General features: G+C 37.1%; 2 protein-coding genes across 2 annotated transcripts; one reads left to right on the top strand and one right to left on the bottom strand.

The window, feature by feature from the left end:
• Window positions 1–10,076: 10,076 nt before the first annotated feature.
• On the bottom strand, window positions 10,077–11,676 carry LOC110769121 (cytochrome b-c1 complex subunit 7-2, mitochondrial). The gene is made up of 4 exons (XM_021973026.2): window positions 11,496–11,676; window positions 11,224–11,381; window positions 10,846–10,893; window positions 10,077–10,412 (listed from the first exon to the last, which is right to left on the bottom strand). The coding sequence occupies exons 1-4, from the start codon at window positions 11,587–11,589 to the stop codon at window positions 10,344–10,346; spliced, it is 369 nt and encodes a 122-aa protein (XP_021828718.1). The 5' UTR covers window positions 11,590–11,676; the 3' UTR covers window positions 10,077–10,343.
• A 1,555-nt stretch (window positions 11,677–13,231) lies between these two features.
• On the top strand, window positions 13,232–18,160 carry LOC110769118 (potassium channel AKT1-like). Its single transcript, XM_021973023.2, has 12 exons — window positions 13,232–13,740; window positions 14,073–14,438; window positions 14,534–14,591; window positions 14,695–15,012; window positions 15,452–15,697; window positions 15,830–15,928; window positions 16,054–16,086; window positions 16,184–16,369; window positions 16,470–16,664; window positions 16,775–16,850; window positions 16,932–17,507; window positions 17,602–18,160. Exons 1-12 carry the CDS (start codon window positions 13,523–13,525, stop codon window positions 17,883–17,885), a joined length of 2,655 nt encoding a protein of 884 aa, XP_021828715.1. The 5' UTR covers window positions 13,232–13,522; the 3' UTR covers window positions 17,886–18,160.
• The last annotated feature ends 18 nt before the right edge of the window (window positions 18,161–18,178 follow it).

Here is an 18,178-nt window from a genome sequence, read left to right as displayed (position 1 = left end):
TGAAGACAAAAGCTGTTTAAGGTCACATGGTTTCTCCCCCCCACCTTGGTTCCTTCCAAGCATGCAAACCCACGACACCGTCTTGCTTCACTTTTGATGCATGTTTTTGATTTTTTAGGGTCCAAATTCGTCATTTCGTAAAGGGAGATTAAGTTTGTTAATAAGTTGATAATCGGCCTTAGTTATGATAATTTCCTGTTTTGGTGAAGGGAATTTGTCAATCGGTGGAATGTTTTTGGAGTTAATGACAGATTTGGTCTTGATTATTTTGTGCGGCGATGGCCAAAGCACATGCCTGTCATTTATTAATGTTTATGTGGTAGGTTTATGAGAGAAAATGATCATCTCTTGTTAAAAATGTGGTAAGCTTAGCATTACCCTTTTAGTTATTGTAGTTTAACTCATTTATCATTTAGTTACCATCATTTTAATTTTTAAATCTTCAATCATGTAATTTTATTCAGGTTGCAATTAAGTTCCTGAGGTCTAAAATGGTAAGCAAAATAACTACGTTGTGGGTTGATTACAAATATTTTGGAGAGACAAAAGTACCGTCACATGTGATAGTTGCAAATTAACACATTGAAATTCACCAACCAAATTGACAAAGTCTGCACTTTGGACTTGATTTAAAATTGGCTTATTATCACAAAACATCCCCGACGTTTGCGAAATTATCACATTGCATCCCTAACGTTTTTTTGTATCATTAATGGTCCCTAACGTTAATACAGGTACTCTTAAATAGTCCCTCTGTCAAAAAAACCGTTAAATCCAAGGGTATAATCGTCAAATCAATCCAAAACTATATTTTTTTTTCCTTCTCTTCTCTTTCTTTTCTTTTCTTCTTCTTTCTTCTTTCTTCTTTCTCTCCGCCTGGCCCCGCTCACTCTTCTTCTTTCTTTCTTTTATAGAAAGAGGCTTATTGTGAATTTGTGATGCAGAAGACCACAACTGGCTCTGTTCTTGTTATTGCTTTCACTTTTAGTCAAAAGATCCATTTTCACCAACCAAAACCCAAAAAATAAAAACCCTTTTGTGTGAATCTGTTGGCTTTTTCTTTTTTGTTGGGGGTGTTGTCGATAAACCCAAAGCAGGCAGGCATTATGAACGAGGCCAAATAACTCACGCAGATTTCAGAACCTTTGTCTTGGGTTTCTCAGTCATTTTCAGCTTCAACCATTTGGCATATAAACCCCATTGAAGGGCAGGAGCTCTCAACAGCACCTCAAATTGTGACATTTTTATTTATTGTAAAATCCAAATCACATCTCTGGATCTCTCTCCCTCTCTCTCTCTCTCTCTGTCTGTCTGTCTCCTCTAGCCACCCAAACCAAACCACCACCCCGACCACCAAAGCCACCACCGTGGGATCTTATATCCCTGCCCCTCTCTCTACTCTGTCTGCAACTCTCTCCCTGCCCCCTCCCACAGCCCACCAACCCATCTACTCTAGCCACCCAAACCACCACCTCGACCTCCATAACCACCACCGTGGGATCTTATACCCCTGCCCCTCTATGTACTTTCTCTGCAACTCTCTCCCTGCCCCATTCCACAGCCCACCAACCCAACATTCTAGCCACCCAAATCACCACCCCGAGAGAAGGAAAGAGGAAGAAAAAAGAGAAAAAAGAAAAAAAAAAAGAGAAAGAAGGAAAGAAGAAAAATGAGGAACAAAGAAGGAAAGAAGAAAAAAAAAAGGGAGAGAAAAGAAACAGCGAAGGAAAAGAAGAAGAAAAGAGGAGGAAAGAGAGGAGAAAAAAAAAAGAGAAACAGAGAGAGAGAGAGAAGGGAAGGAAAAAAAAATTATAATTTTGGATTGATTTGACGATTATACCCCTAGATTTAACGGTTTTTTTGACAGAGGGACTATTTAAGAGTACATGTATTAACGTTAGGGACCATTAATGATACAAAAAAACGTTAGGGATGCAGTGTGATAATTTCGCAAACGTCAGGGACGTTTTGTGATAATAAGCCTTTAAAATTAAACCAAACTACATTATTAAAATTGTCAAAATCGAAAGGCCAAAAATAACCTTTGGTCCATGTAGTTTGGCACTTCAACTACTTTTGACCTTATAGTTTCAATTTCGTCAATTTTGTCATTGTAGTTCGTATTTATAGCAATTCAAGAACATGTTAGTATTCTTATCAATTTCTTTAACGATGCAAGGGGCAATTTCGTCATCCCAGAACCCCTGAGAGTAAAAGCTTGTATGAAATTCTCCCCATTTCATATTAGGGCTCAAAATTCAACCACTAATCCCAATTTTTGAAGAACCCTAAATCCAAATGACCAATTTCAAGTCCTAATATGAAATTATGAGAGTTTCACACGAGTTTTTATGCTCAAGGATTTTGAGTTGACGAAATTGCCCCTTGCATCGTAAAAGAAATTGAGATGAATACTAACTTGTCCTTGAATTGCTACAAATACGAAACTACAGGGTCAAAATTGACGGAATTGAAACTACATGGTCAAAAGTGGTTGAAGTGCCAAACTACAGAGACCAAAAATGACTTTTAGCCAAATCAAAATAACGGGACTAAAAACAAAAATATTTCGACCCATTAACGACTACAAATATAATCTGGCAATAAGTATTTAGGTCGAAACTACCAGAATGTAACATGTCACATTATTAAGGTTCTTTAATGGGGGTTAAAAAATTAAGCAGAGAATGTGCTTTGATAGAGAGAATCATGGCAATTTATGCTCTAAAATTCCCAATTATTGTTGTAAATCAATGGAAGTATCTGTCTGAGTCGGGTAGATAGGAGGTAATTATTAGTTGAATATATAATAATAATATTAAAAAACATTAATAATTTGTCTAGATTCCATTATGTGTCATTCTTTTTATTTTGCATATATTGAGCTCTCTTCATGTGTTTCGTGTCTTTTATACGTGAGATATCAAAGCTGGTAGAGGGACTCTATAAAGATTTGAGATCAAATTATATATGTATTATTAAATAATAATTAACTAGGATTACGTGCAACCCCTCCAACTGACCTTCGTTCTTTGTTTATTAAGATGAAGGTGTTTTTAACATTGGAAGTTGTTGTAGACACACTTAATCATAATTTCATGTAAGTCACGACTCTAAAACTTCAACGAGGTTGCTCGTATCACGTGATAGCATTGAGTGTCATTATAAATTAGTTAACCATGAGATGTGGTGTGGTGGTAACTCACCTCATTCCTTAACCATGAGGTTGGGGGTTCGATCCCCGTCCATGGGAATGGAGCGCATTTCGTGGCCAGCCGTTTACCTCAATTGAGAGAGCTCCCGCGGCGAAAGGGATTGGTCACTGCTGTCGGCAGTGGATACCCTTGGATCTCACATAAAATAGAGAGAGAGCATGCGTTTAAAAAATATAAATTGACTATCAAATTCAAACTCATACAAAAATAATAGAAGAAAAGACTAGAATTTATTTTCACTCAACACTGTCACGTAACAAGAACAATCCAACCTAATTTTTCCTCTTCAGTAATATACTAGAGGTACCAGTTTTTTCACCAAAACTACTAATCAAATGATGTGTTTGTTGTTCACGTGTCATTTCACATAATCGTAATTACGTGAAGAAATTTGGTTTCATTTCTCACAATTTTGACGATTTGTTAATGGATAAATCTATATAATCCGTGTATAAAAAGACCAAAATACCCTTGTAAGGACCCCGAACCAAATTGTGCAGGACCGCGAAAGCCTCCAAGAAAAACACATCACGAGGGATGTAGGGACAGCATCACAGTGATCAGAGGGATGTGCTGGAGGGACCCACAAGATTGATCCTAAAAATCCAATCCAGATATGCATAGGATCACAGCACCCCATGATTCTGGCCGCGTTCTGGGCTTGACATCTAAGAAACATGTGGGCCTTTTTAGGCTCTAAACAAATTAAAATTATTAAAATAAACAAAATAATGAAGTGGGCCGGTTTTGATCCTCAGCCTCAGCGCCTACAATCGGTTGCATGTGGACGACCAGCGCCGGGCCGGATATCAAGGGACCCGTGTCCCTGTCCTTTTTGGACTTTTCTCAACTCTCACTGGCCCAAAGTTATATATGATTGATCACCAACCATCTAATTTCTAATACAATATTAATTTCTTATTCTAAGTAATTTCCCAAGGAAAAAAAATATTAATAAACCATTTTTGTCTAACCTTAATTTTGTTGTGGAAAGTCTTCCCCTATTCATCTCATTTTTTACTCCTTAGCTTTCCTAATTGAGTCATCCGTTTCATTTAAATAAATAAAAATCAATAAACACATTCTACGTAAATTTGTAATCGGTATATATATAAATTAACTTTGATTTTAAGTTTTTGTTCATAAATTTGTTCTTGTCGTATATGTGTAATTTGCCTTGAGTTTATTATTTTGGAAAGAAAGTAATGAGGTTTTATATCATTAGAAGTTCTCGATCATAGACGAGGACGAAGTTGAGAATGACAAGTCCGTCATAAATGAGAAAATCTTACATAATCGTTTGTATACATTTGATGATTAAGAAGTTTTTCTCGTCATAATGAGATAGAGATGACTATCTTTATTCCAAGCCACCTATCATATCAAATGCAACTTATGGATTAGATGAAGAGTAAGCTTTGATGAAGCTAATCAATCCTTAATCTTTCCAAACAACCACAATAATGAAGAATTAAGTTTTAAATTGAGCTGGGAAGGAAGGCCTAATGGGTCCAAAAGTCTCATTCTAAACAATTTGGCTGTTTTCCCAAATATGCGACAGGCATATAGAAAGTAGGAACTTCAAACATCAACCCTTGAATAAAATGCCAAATCATCTAACCGATTGACATGAAAGCCATATCATCACCCTCTTCCCCCTTCACAATTTCCACCACAAAAAAACACCACCCCTTTTCCCAAAACAAGTATTTCCATGTCATTTGGGTCCGGAGCCAAATGCATGATTCGGTGTCAACGTCACTTGTTTGTTTGTAAAGTCTTTGATTAAGTTCTAATTAAATCGTTGATCAATATTAACATAAAAATAGAATTTTATAGTTTTATTTTCTTTTGGTTAGGAATTAGCATAAGAAACGAAGATAGACTTTTAGGGCTCATGGTTGCACGTGAAGTTGAAGTGGAATAATTTGACCCATGATATATATATATATATATTATATTATATGATAATGACACTTCATAAAGTTGGATGGTCAACTGGAGCTTTCACTAATCGTTAATTTTATAGATATTCATTCAAATATTATTTCTCAAGAAAATCACTTAAATCCGATATCATTTGACCACTCAATTAAATGATTGTAATTTTAGTGTTTTCTTAAAGTATCGTATTTGTCGATTTTGTTGGGCACAAATACCTGTTGAAACGGTTTTGGATTTGTCTAATTTCTTGCCAGGATGATCTATGAATATAGGCTTGAAAGTTAGACAATTTGGATCGTTGAATTTTTTATATATAGTGAAATCCAAAGTTTCCCTGAAATAAAATTATCTGAAGAATCCAATTCTTTAATAGAAGAGAAAGCGAATGATCCCCATATGGATATGGTTGATCTGTAAGCTTGTTCTGTTTCTGATACCAATTTTAAATTTAAATGGGTGCACTTTCTTTAGCTTACATTGAAAAGGACATACTAACCTGTGCACTTTTTATTGGTCAGATCGGACAGTGGGTGAACTGTCCACGTGTGAGCACTAATGAAGTTGTCTCAAGATAAAATCCCCTTCTTGAAAAACACCCAATGAAGCATTGGGATCAACTTGGGAGTGAGTGACTATAATCCAACGGTGAATAAGATTGCATGCAAGTACTTTCATGGGCAATGCCAATGCCCCCTGTCGGTTTTCATGAACATTGATATAGAGAGATAGAGCCAGCAACGGAGAAAGAGATACGAACTTAATTTAATTGGAGTAAAGCAACTTTACAATATGAACTGAATCTTCAATGGATAGTGTATGTACGGTACATGATCGTTTGCTTTCAACTAATAATTGAGCATTCAGATGTGACACTAACCCACTTCTGCCCAATGATATGAATAATCATAATAATAATGGACTTATTGCCAATTTTATATGAGTTAATGACTAACTATAGCAGGAGAAAGATGAGTTTTTGCTACCATGGTAGCTCATTCAGAGAGAGAGAGAGAGAGAACCCATGGGACAATGAGGAGGATGGTTTATTTATTGCATATGCAAGAACAAGCATGGGGATCATGGTATCACATGGAATGTTGAATAGTAAGATGTATAACTTCAAGATTAAGAGTACCCTTAATTCATGCACCGAGAAAATCTTGAATGAGTTAGAGTGTATATACCGTCTCAACATCTGCTTGACAAAGCGTTTAAAAGGACTAAAATCGCTTTTTTAGATACCAAAAACACTTGTGACAAAGTTTGACAAAAACAAAAAAGTTAAAATATTGATGGTTTAGGGTTAGTCTCATCTTTGCACAGCCATCTTCACCACAACCATCGCATTATTCCCTTTCCACGTTAGAAACATGCCATCAACGATCACATCATCCATGCTCCATTTACATCAAATCCACTCAACTTGTTCATGGATTCATTCATGAAGTGTGAATATATACAATAGTGGTCAATACAACGCAACAGTGAGAATTATGGAAACATGTTAACGTTAGAAACAAGAAGGGCGTCGGCACATGGATGGATATATTTATGGGGAGACATGTAACATTGCATGGTTATGGTTAATGAGTGGACGTAGATGAATCTATCTAGTTTTGAAAGGGACTATGAAATGATAGGGAAGAAAAGGCTGAGGCATTGCATTGCATGCTCCACATCTGGTAAGTGGGCAGACAAATATTGACATTGTCTCTCGTCTGACAGCTTTTCTAGTACCGCCTACTTATAAATGATGGTGGCTTTTCTCCTTCCCTTCTTTGTTGTTATCTACGTTCAGATTTCGTATCTACAATTACACTTGTTTTTAATTTTTTTGTGTCAATGACGGTTGGTTTTGTTGGTAACGATCGTTCTCTTTGCTATCCAAACGTTCATCCATCCATCCACAGCCAGAAAAAAAATTCGAAATTTGGACTGGAAACAGACGTGGCCCAATAGTTAGTTAGATCCCGAAATATCCTGGCTTAAGTTTTTTTTGTTGGTTGTTTGGGCCTTGGATCCATAATCATGATTTGGATTTTAAGCACACTAGTTCATTGTGAGTCCAAAAAATTCAAAACCATTTCTATCGCACAAGAAACTTTCTTCCTGTGGCTGTTGAAAAAATGGCTTAGAAAAATAACAAAAAAAAGCTTTGAAATTCTGAAATAAATTTGAAGTCATGTCCTGGAAAGACAGAGAGGGAGATATGGTGAAGTTTTGCTTGCTTAACTGGGACATGCGGCAGAAGTTGCTTGGTTCAACGTGAAAAGAAGTGCATGGAAGATAGATGGATAGACTGGTTAGTTGATATTTAGTTGTAAGCTTAGCTACAATTTCAAATTTCGTCGTCCATCCAGTTAATTCTTTTCTGCTGCGTATATATATATGAGAAATGATATCGTTTAGAACTTAACACTAAAGCTTTGGATATAGAGTTTTTATTAAAATGTTCTAAGTTCAATTTAAAATCACAATGCGCTACGAATTTATTACAATTTAAGTTTTAAATAAACGTAAACTAGTAATCAATGTAAGCGTACACATTTAGTACACTCCATCACAAAGTAAGTAGGGGAGATATCAAATTTTGAGTGGCCCCAAGTAGAGGTGTCAAACGAAGCGGGTTGGCATGAGCACGGCACGAGTCTAACCTGATTAAGTAAGACTCAAAACGTCACGACTTGTATCTTTAAGTGGGTCGTGATGAGGTAATTTGATCCTGACCAGACCTATTCAAAGAGTGACTTCATACCTTTCATTACAAAATTCAAATGTAAAGTACAATTTACGTGCTTGGGGCCAAAACATTATATATGGGTGCAACCTGCACAAGTTTGCACGTGAATATGACGTTGAACCGATCAATAACTTGAAATCAGATTGTTTATTCATCTATCGAGAGGTAAGTTTTATAATGCATATTAGCATATACAAACAGAATTGACTTTAAGGAGTCATTATTATATGGAAAGAAGCATTAACGTCATTCTCTAAAAGTCTTACATGAGAGAGCATCGTCTTCACTACTGAAGCTGGTTCTAAGCTTTAGGTCACCTCTGCTTCTTGTCATCTTATCTAATATCTCACCATCATAGAAATTGTTTGCGCGTTCATCGTTACCGGGTTCAGGTTGTACTTCTTCTTGCTCACGCGATACAATAGGCCATGAATTAAAACCCTTCAAACACATTTATCAAAATAACAAAAACAAAACATTCATTCTGCATATTAATTAACAATTGAAGGAAAAAAGACATACTTGTGGAGCAACATGAACTTCCTCTCACTCACAAGAATCCAGTTATTGTAGACGGGCGGGATGAAAAAACCTTGGTAGCACATGTTCCCTATGCTTATGAGAAGGAAGAATGGCAGTGGGAACAATATTCCAGCGATAGGTTTCCAACTCACCCCAAAGCATATCAGAAAGTATATGAGTTGAAAGAACTTAAACGAACAATGTACTAACTCCACAAATGAAGCATGAGAACCTTTCAAGACTATATACAAGCCCACTCCGTATTGTATTTCACTAATCAAAACCGTCTATTTTGTAGATACTCATTCGAAGATCATTTATACAAAAAATCACTTGAATCCGATAACATTTGACCATTCAATTGAATTATTCAAATTTTAGTACTTTCTTGAATCACTGTGTTCATTGATTTTGTAGGACACAATTGGATATCGAAACTTAAAAAATAGATGATTTGGATCGTTAAAAAGAAATTCATAGGGGACCCTAAAAGGTGTCCCTAAAATAAAAGGGGATATATATATGTATACCAACGAAATTGAATTTATAACAAATTGTAATTTGAAACACAGTAAACAATAAATAAATAAAACTAACTTGGATTCGAGATAAAGGCTTGCAAGTTAATTTAATCACGAGCTGTGCGAAGATCATAACGGCAAATTGGATGAAATGTTGAGATATAAAAATTAGTTCGTGCACTTAATTTTCCAAAAAAAAAAAAAAAAGGTTTCGGGTGCAAATTAAAAGTAGCGTACAAGTTCAAGGGGTAAATCGACAATTAACCCTTTTCTCAACTGTATTTTCTGATATGGGCAATAGGAAAAGACTAGGAAGAACAATGGAATTATGGAATTTGGGCTTATAGAACCCTTGACCTCTTTTAAGTGGTGTATGGAAGAACCCTTGACCTTTAAATAACTCAAAGTTATCTGGTTAATAATTCTCTCCTCTTTATTTTATAAGCTCTACACCTTTATATAGGTGTATCTTACAAATAAATAGACAAAACATGGAGATAGTTGGCCTACAAAAGAGCAAAAACTCCAGCCACTATCAACAACTACAAAATAGAAACAACTGGTTGGATGATGAGGGATTAAAGGAATCTCATCCTACCAACTAATTATTAAAGTAAAGTCCTAACGAACTTATAAGTCTTCTGATAAAAAAAGAACTTTTAAGTCTATGAAATATTAATAAAATAAAATAAAAATGTAAAATATAATACGGAACATTTTCTAATCATGAATTCGCCCAGTACACTTTCTATGTTTTGCCCAGGACACTTTCTAATCATGAATTCGCCAAACTTCTACTTTTCTGTCAATCACAGTTTGACATGTGTGTAGAGATTTTTCTTTTGTGTTTTTAATGAAATATTTTTGCGCGTGTCAAGCTGTAATTTGCAGGAAGTAGGAATGCCTTCTTCCAGGAAAGGAGGGAAGCATTTTCCTTCTACCAATATACCTAACCTTCTTTGTCTTTTTCTATCAACGGGTGATCAACATTGAAGTTGATATTTGCATGATCGACCTTTATGATCTTCGCACAGCTCGTGAGTGAAATAGCAAAATAACTGATATTTGCATGCAGACCGGTCAAACTTACTGAGTGAAATAGCAAAATTCGAACCCCCATCTCGCATCCATTCATAGAAAAAGTCAGCTTATTGCAATTAAGCATATTAAAGAAGTTAAAGTTGGATCATACATTTATTATGAAAAAACCAAGGGACTTCCAGAATATGACAACCATCCAGGAAGTTCCAATTCAGGTCCTCAAATGCCAACAATTGGGAAAAGCTTCTACAACAGAAAACAATCTCCCTTAAGGTATGGAAACATCTACCAGAAACACTGCTATAATTTCGTCCAACAAACCATTCCAACAAAAAATAGCTACAAGAGGCAATAACTTGCTTATGGAATGGTGCGCTGATAGAGCGGCAATGCTCCCAAAGCTTCACGCTCTGCTTTCTCCCTCTTCACCTGAAAAATAGAAAGCATGATTAAACATTTACCGACAACTCATTCGTGCTACATGTCATAAGTTTTTTCGGTAGGACATCCATCAAATTAAACTGTACAGTCATTATTCTATATCTTCTGTTTCACACTTGGTAAGAGAACAAAAACCATAACAGAAAGGGGAACCGATATGAGTCTCACTGCAAAATTACAAATGCATGTAGCACACTGAACATATATCGAAAAACTTTACATGGTGAACAAATGAAAATGTAATACTAACGATTCCTTCCATCAAGTTTGCTTCAAAAAGAAAACAATCTCCGGCATACTTCTATGTTTTGGGTAGATACTCAAATAGGGTTGGTAAATAGGAGCTTCATAGTTGACTATACAAACACAAACTGAAAGACCCAAGAAAGAAGTAGCAAAGGAGCAACATAATGGTACTTACAAGAGCCAGCATTTCCTGAAGGTAGCTCCTGAATGGTGTTTGCTGTGCCTGCAAAATAGATAAAGAAAGGCAAGTATTTACAGTCAAATTTTAACAATAAAAGAGAATAGGCTGAGAATGGTATTTACAATATGCACGGAAAAATACATATTCCAAATACAAGAATCTACACCCACTAAAAGGATTTCATAGCAAATCTGAATGCAAATGCTATCATAAGCATTAGAAATGAACACCCTTTGTTTGCAATTACTACCATTCTTTTTATATTATCACATGAAACCAAATTGAAATCAAATATCTCAGGCCACAAATCAATACGAATTAGATTTGGAAAGGAATTCAAAGGAAATGAAATGAGGTAAAAGCAAAAGGCACCTGAAGATGTTCGGGAAGGTACTCGTGCTTCATGGAGAGGTCCATGGCGCGCTTGAGACGCTGGTTACGAGCATCCACTATCTCCCTTGGTAGCCGATTCAAAGCCTCCTTGATGTCCAAATCGTAGTAGGGATCGTACAGATCGTCGTATCGAAGCCCTAATTTTCATACCCAATTCAGCATAAATCAAATCGAATAAAATCAGCCTATACACACTTACACACAAACACACACATGTATATAGATTAGGGTTTGTGAAAGAAGAGGCGAACCGTAATGGCGGAGGCGTTGAGAAACGGCCTTCATGTGCTGACGGGCGAACCAATTCTTCCTTGGATCTACCAACGATTGCAGAAACGACGCCATTTTGCCTTCTCTCTCTCTCTCTCTCTCTCTCTCTCTCTCTGCTGAGTTTCTCGAAAAATCGTTGAGTTTTGAGGGGCAGCGAAGTTGTGGTGGCTATGGCTATGACGAATTGACGACTCCAATGACCGACACGTCGTCGTTTCGTATCGGGGCACCTGAAAAGGAAAGGGCTCCTGGGTCGGGCCTGAAGAGCGAATGCTACTCTATTGTTTTATGGGCCACCAAATAAGCACAGTCGTGGAGCTTGGATATTGGATCTTAAGATTAATGAGGCCCTAAGTTAGAATTATTATTATTATTATTTTGTGAAGCAGCAATATTTCACTTTTTAATAACCGAAAGAAGAAATAAGAGCCAATCATATATCACACGTGTTTCTTATAAAAATCTCAATCGCTTGAGTTACAAATTCCTTTATGTTGAAAACTAAGTCATTTTATATTTCCATTTTAATTTTTTTTTCTTTCCAAAGTTAGAAGGGGATGAAGTTTTCTCACACACACTGCTAATATGTCATCAGCGTTTGAACTTGAGAACAACTGGTTTACAAAATGAAGAGCATTTTCCAATGGGTAACGCTAGGCTTACCACATTTTTATACCACATTGTGTCCCACATCTCTAATAAAGAGAGGTGGTATACAATGTGGTATAAAAATGTGGTTAGCCTAGTATTTTCCTTTTCCAATAGGCTAGGCTCCGGCTTCCATATAATATTATTCAAGTGTTTAAACATCAAAGTAATGTTTTTTCCCCTTTTTCAAACTCTCCCCACCCACTAAAATATTTTTTCACATTCTCCCCTTTCAAACCCAACACTTGTTTAGAAATTAGAATCTCTTCTCCTCCATGTGCTCTCTCTTCAGCACTTGGAATCAACCGTTCTTTAAGAAAATCAAATTATATGTTAATTATATTTATATATATCTGATAAAATCCCGTCGAGTAACATGCATTTTGAACTGAATTCAAATCCAAATTCTTATTTCAGATCGTTCATATTTATACACTTTATATTCGATGCATGGGTGGCTCATGTAGGGCTGAAGGTAACTAAAGCTAAGCCCTGTAGAGAACTTGTCCAAAGGCAAAGGCAAATTGGTGGGCTCAAATTTACAGGGTGATGATGCTTTGAACAAAAAAGAAAGTTGAATATGACACTAAATATTATATCCCATTCTTGCATTGGTCTAAAATTCAGATTCTCATTGCTCTTATTAACCATTGCTCTCTCTCTCTCTCTCTCTCTCTCTCTCTCTCATGTTATATCAAAACCTGAATATAAGGAAGCAAGGATCCCATGCATCAATAATTCTGACTCAGCCTTATTTCACAACTCAGCTCCTACATTTAAGGGATGTTTATCCCTTTTTACATTAGTACATTAGGGTAATGAAATTCTAACTCAGATGCAACGGCCGAACACGTTATCCTGGCCAACACGCCTAACTCACAATAGAACGTAATTTTTTTTTTCTAGGTGCATGTTTGCCACATGTAGGCCAATGTGTCAATTATATTGTGTTCCTGAAAAAATTGATTGTTTGGCTGTCAAGTTTGAACACAATGGAAGCGTCAGTTGCGTAGATAAGGGCAAAGAAACGTGTAGGTTTGTTAAGATTGAATTCAACACTGTTTTTACGAGTGACACACTCAGGCACTGCTCTTTGGTTCTGTTAGTTTAAATTGTTCCTCAAAAACCAATCTTACATAAGAAAAACAAATTGCTTGTCTACGTACGAGGAAAAGAGAAAAGAGAAAACAAAGAGAGCGCACAGCTTCCTTTGTTTCTCTCTTTTTTTTTTTGGTGAAACCAAGGAGAGAGATTAACAATGGATTACGTTGGAGAGAGAGAAACAGAGGAATAGTTGGGCAGAGTTCAGAGGCGAAGGAGGAAGATGATGACTTGTGATCACAGTTAAGGTGTTGTAAAGATGAAGGGTTCGATGCCAATGTCGATATCAATGGCCATGTGTGGGCATGGCATTAGAGAGAAAGAGACGACAGAGCAAATGTCAAGGGATGAAGGAAGCCAGACCAGCCAGTATAGCATTAACCATGGCATTTTGCCTTCTCTTGGTGCCACTTCTAGAAACCGTCCCAGACATAAGCTACGTCGTTTCATTATCCCTCCCTTTTATTCTCATTACAAGTGAGAGACTCTCTCTCTCTCTCTCTCTCTCTCTCTCTCTCTCTCTCTCTCTCTCTCTCAATTCAATTCAAGTTTCAAAATTTTCTTCTTGGTTTTGCATGTCAATGTCTGTGTTCAAATGGGTTGATTTGATTTGATTTGTACAATGCATGAGATCATGAAAAGCTAGAATTTTTATGGCCTAGATTGGTTCTTCTTTTATGATGTTTTCAATCGTCCATGGGGTTTTTATGCTGTGTCTTGATGGGTTTTATGTATCATTTTGAGTGTGACATTTTGTTTTTGAAATCCTTGCATTAATAAAGTTTACATTTTGGGTCTTAATTTTGCAGACTTTGGCAGTCATTTCTGGTATGCCTGGTTTTCTACACGGCCTGGGTGTGCCCTTTTGAATTTGGATTTCTGGACAGAGCAAAAGGACCCCTGGCCATTACTGATAATGTTGTAAATGGATTTTTTGCCGTTGACATTGTTTTGACATTCTTTGTGGCCTACCTTGATAAGACTTCTTATCTCCTCATTGACAATCCCAAACTAATTGCTCTGAGATATGCCAAAACCTGGTTGGCTTTTGACATCATCTCCACAATCCCTTCAGAACTTGCTCAGAGTGTTTTGCCTCCTCCTCTTGAGACCTATGGATACTTCAATATCCTTCGTCTATGGCGTCTCCGAAGAGTCAGTGCAATGTTTGCCAGGTACTACTGATGTAAATGCTGGTTTATAGCGTCTTCATCTATGCGTGTTGCAGGAACTGATCTCACATTCTTTTGCTTTTTTCTTTGGATTCTAGATTGGAAAAAGACAGGAACTATAGCTACTTCTGGGTTCGATACTTAAAGCTTATCTTCGTGAGTGTCTTTTGACTAATATCTAGTCATGTTTATGAAATACTGGTGTGATTTTCTATTACTGATGTTTCTCATGATCATCGGGCTTTTGTTGTGCTTGTAGGTTACTCTCCTTACAGTTCATTGTGCCGGTTGCTTTTTCTATTTTCTTGCTGTACGTAATCGTAACCCGAGAAGGACATGGCTTGGGCTTATCACAGATAACTTTCATGATATCAGTTTGTGGGATCGGTATGTGACCTCAATGTACTGGTCCATAATCACCCTTACAACTACTGGCTATGGTGATTTGCATCCTGTAAATTCACAGGAGATGATATTTGATATCTTCTATATGCTTTTTAATCTTGGGCTGCAAGCTTACTTGATTGGAAACATGACTAACTTGATTGTCCATGGGACTGCTCGAACTAGACAATTTGTAAGTACATTCTTTCTTACCTTTGTTTGGTTTGACACACTCTTCTGTTATCCAGTAGACTGTGGGTTTCTTGACGGCTCAAAATTGGACAAGTGAATTCTTAATCACCTGAAGTTATTCTGTTTTATGTACGAAAGCTATTTATCGTGTTTCATAACAAAATACTTATCAGAGTTCAATTTCTTCTGCATGAGCTATAGGAAAGAATCTATCCCCTACCAGGACATGGTTTGGTTGAAGTTGAACCAAAATGAAAAAGTTTTTGTATTTGCACTAACATTATACTTTTGACTACTAAAGTTCGTAAATTGTTACTTAGGAAATATAGAAATAAACTGCATTGTCCTGACAGATTCACAAGTATAGCACTTTCCAAGTTCTGGCTAACATATATCCCTTTTCATTTCCCATTATCTTGGACTTGCTTGTCTGGACTCAGAGAGATACTATTCAAGCTGCCACAAGTTTTGCGCAACGAAACCAAATACCTGATCGCCTGCATGAGCAGATGCTTGCTCATTTGTGTTTGAAGTACAGAACTAATTCAGAAGGGCTGCAGCAGCAAGAGACTCTTGATGCACTCCCTAAAGCCATTAGATCAAGTATTTCACACTATCTCTTCTATCCACTTGTTGACAGTGTCTACTTGTTCCAGGGGGTATCAAGAGACTTGCTTTTCCAACTGGTACTTCTTAAGCTTACAGTAATTCATATTTGTTGGTGGTGCTTGGATACATCATAAAGCTTTTTTCCTGTGTTTCCTGCAATCTTACACGTACGTAATACACTTCGTTTTACTTCCATGTCTTTGGTTAAGGTCTCCGAGATGAAGGCTGAGTATTTTCCTCCAAAAGAAGATGTAATTTTGCAGAATGAAGCACCCACTGACTTGTATATAGTAGTCACTGGCGCTGTGGTAAGAATAAGAAACTAGCTATTCACACTCTTTGGCACCTGAACACAGGCCATCTTTTTCCTTTTCTTTCGTTTTGTCTTTTTATTCGGTCAAAATAGCTTCTGATTCTTGTTACTTGCTAACAGGAATTAATTTTGCGAAGGAATGGAGCAGAACCGGCAAGTTAAATAATATAAATCTTTGTTCAGGTGTCTTGCAAAACTTAAACATTGGTGTTTTCTTACAAGTGATGAACTTGTTGTGCAATGACTGCAGGTTGTTCGTGAAGCGAAGACAGGAGACGTTGTTGGTGAGATTGGCGTGATTTGCTACAGGCCTCAAATGGTCACCGTTCGTACGAAAGGACTCTGTCAGCTTCTGCGTTTGAACCGTACAGCTTTCTTAAATATTGTTCAGGCAAATGTTGGAGATGGAACAATTATCATGAACAATTTTCTTCAGGTATGTAAATTTCTTACATTGATCATTGTTTGTTATTCTTTATTATCAGGAAGAAAATCTTTTGGTTTTTTGCACTCTCTTATGCATGTTGTTGATGCAGTATTTGAAAGAAATAGAGGATCCCCTGATGCAAGGAATCTTGGCGGACATAGAGCACATGCTGGCTCGGGGTAGAATGGATTTGCCTCTTAGTTTATGCTTTGCTGCAAAGAGGGGTGATGATTTGTTGCTGCACCATTTGCTCAGGCGGGGTTCAGATCCAAATGAGATGGATGATAATGGAAGAACAGCTATGGTGCTCATATCCTATCTTTATATCCGCACATGTACACTTGTCCCATATATGGCCTTTGCATATGAGACTTGGAGCTTATTCTGTATGCCTTTTCTTTTGTCTTTCGACAGCATATTGCAGCATCGAATGGAAGCGAGCACTGCGCACTCTTACTTTTAGAATTTGGAGCAGATCCTAACATTCAAGGTAAGGAAATTTTCTGATGGCAGACAATCTGCCATGTATCAATTTTAGCCTGGATTTAAGTGTTCATTACTTTGCATGCAGATTCGGAAGGAAATGTTCCTCTGTGGGAAGCAATATCAGGGAAACATGAATCTTTGATCAAACTTCTTTTAGACAATGGAGCAGATATAACTTCTGGCAATGTGGGTAGTTTTGCTTGTGCTGCTGTTGAGCAAAACAACTTACAGCTTCTTAAAGACATAGCCAAACATGGAGGTGATGTAACGCTGCCCAAGAGCAATGGGACTACAGCACTTCACACAGCAGTATGTGAAGGAAATGTTGAGATAGTTAAGTTCCTCTTAGAAAAAGGAGCGGATGCTGACAAGCCGGATAGCTACGGATGGAATCCTAAGGGTTTGGCAGAGCATCAGGGACATGAAGAAATAATAGAATTGTTTAAGAAGAAATCAGAGATTAAGAAACCAACTATTGTTTCAATGGCAAAAGATCCTGTGCTACCACACCATGGGAAGTTCCGGAGTGAGCCCGCCTTACCTCCCTATGCCCGGGATAGTAGGCCATCCAGCTCTGAAATATTATCAACGGAAAATACTTGGAGAAGAGCTAAAAACTTCCGTAATTCACTTTTTGGGGTCATGTCAGCTGCCAATACTGGTACACATATATCTCACTTTTCTCTGTAATAGCAATTAAGAACTTTGATTTCATTGTGTCCAAGTTTTGACAAGGTTAATTTCAAAACATGCAGGTGAGAGAGAGAAAGACTTTGCAACATCTTCAGGCATTTTTCCCAGTACCCGAAGTAAGATAAGCTATCCGGCCAGAGTGATTCTTAGCTGCCCGGAAAAAGGTGAAACTGCCGCAAAGCTTGTGCTTCTTCCAGAGTCCCTTCAAGAACTACTTGACATTGGTGCCAAAAAATTTCAGTTTAGTCCCACCAAAGTCTTAACCAAAGAAGGAGCTGAAATTGAAGACATACAGCTTGTTAGAGATGGTGACCATCTTCTTGTTGTTGGTGATGCTGGGATTTGATGATGCAAAAGACCAGAAATGGGATGGAGGTTTTAGCAGATGACATGCTTATAACTGTCATCTCCTAGAGTAATATTCATAATATTTTTCTGGATGTAGTTTCTTAGGTAGGCACATTTCTGTTATAATTTTGTAACAAAAGTTGATATATAATTTAGTGTTCATACAAATCAAACCTTATATCAGGTTTTTTTTGGGTCGAAACCTTGTATCAGGTAAATCCATGAAGTATCGAGCTTCTAACAGGGTTCAGTTTAACTCGAACACACTGCAAAGATTTGGACTTGTGGTTT

This window comes from Prunus avium, chromosome 1 (assembly GCF_965620075.1).
Source record: "Prunus avium chromosome 1, drPruAviu1.hap1.1, whole genome shotgun sequence".
Taxonomy (NCBI): domain Eukaryota; kingdom Viridiplantae; phylum Streptophyta; class Magnoliopsida; order Rosales; family Rosaceae; genus Prunus; species Prunus avium.
The sequence above is the reverse complement of the archived record's forward strand: the minus strand, read 5'-3'. Positions and strand labels throughout refer to the sequence as shown.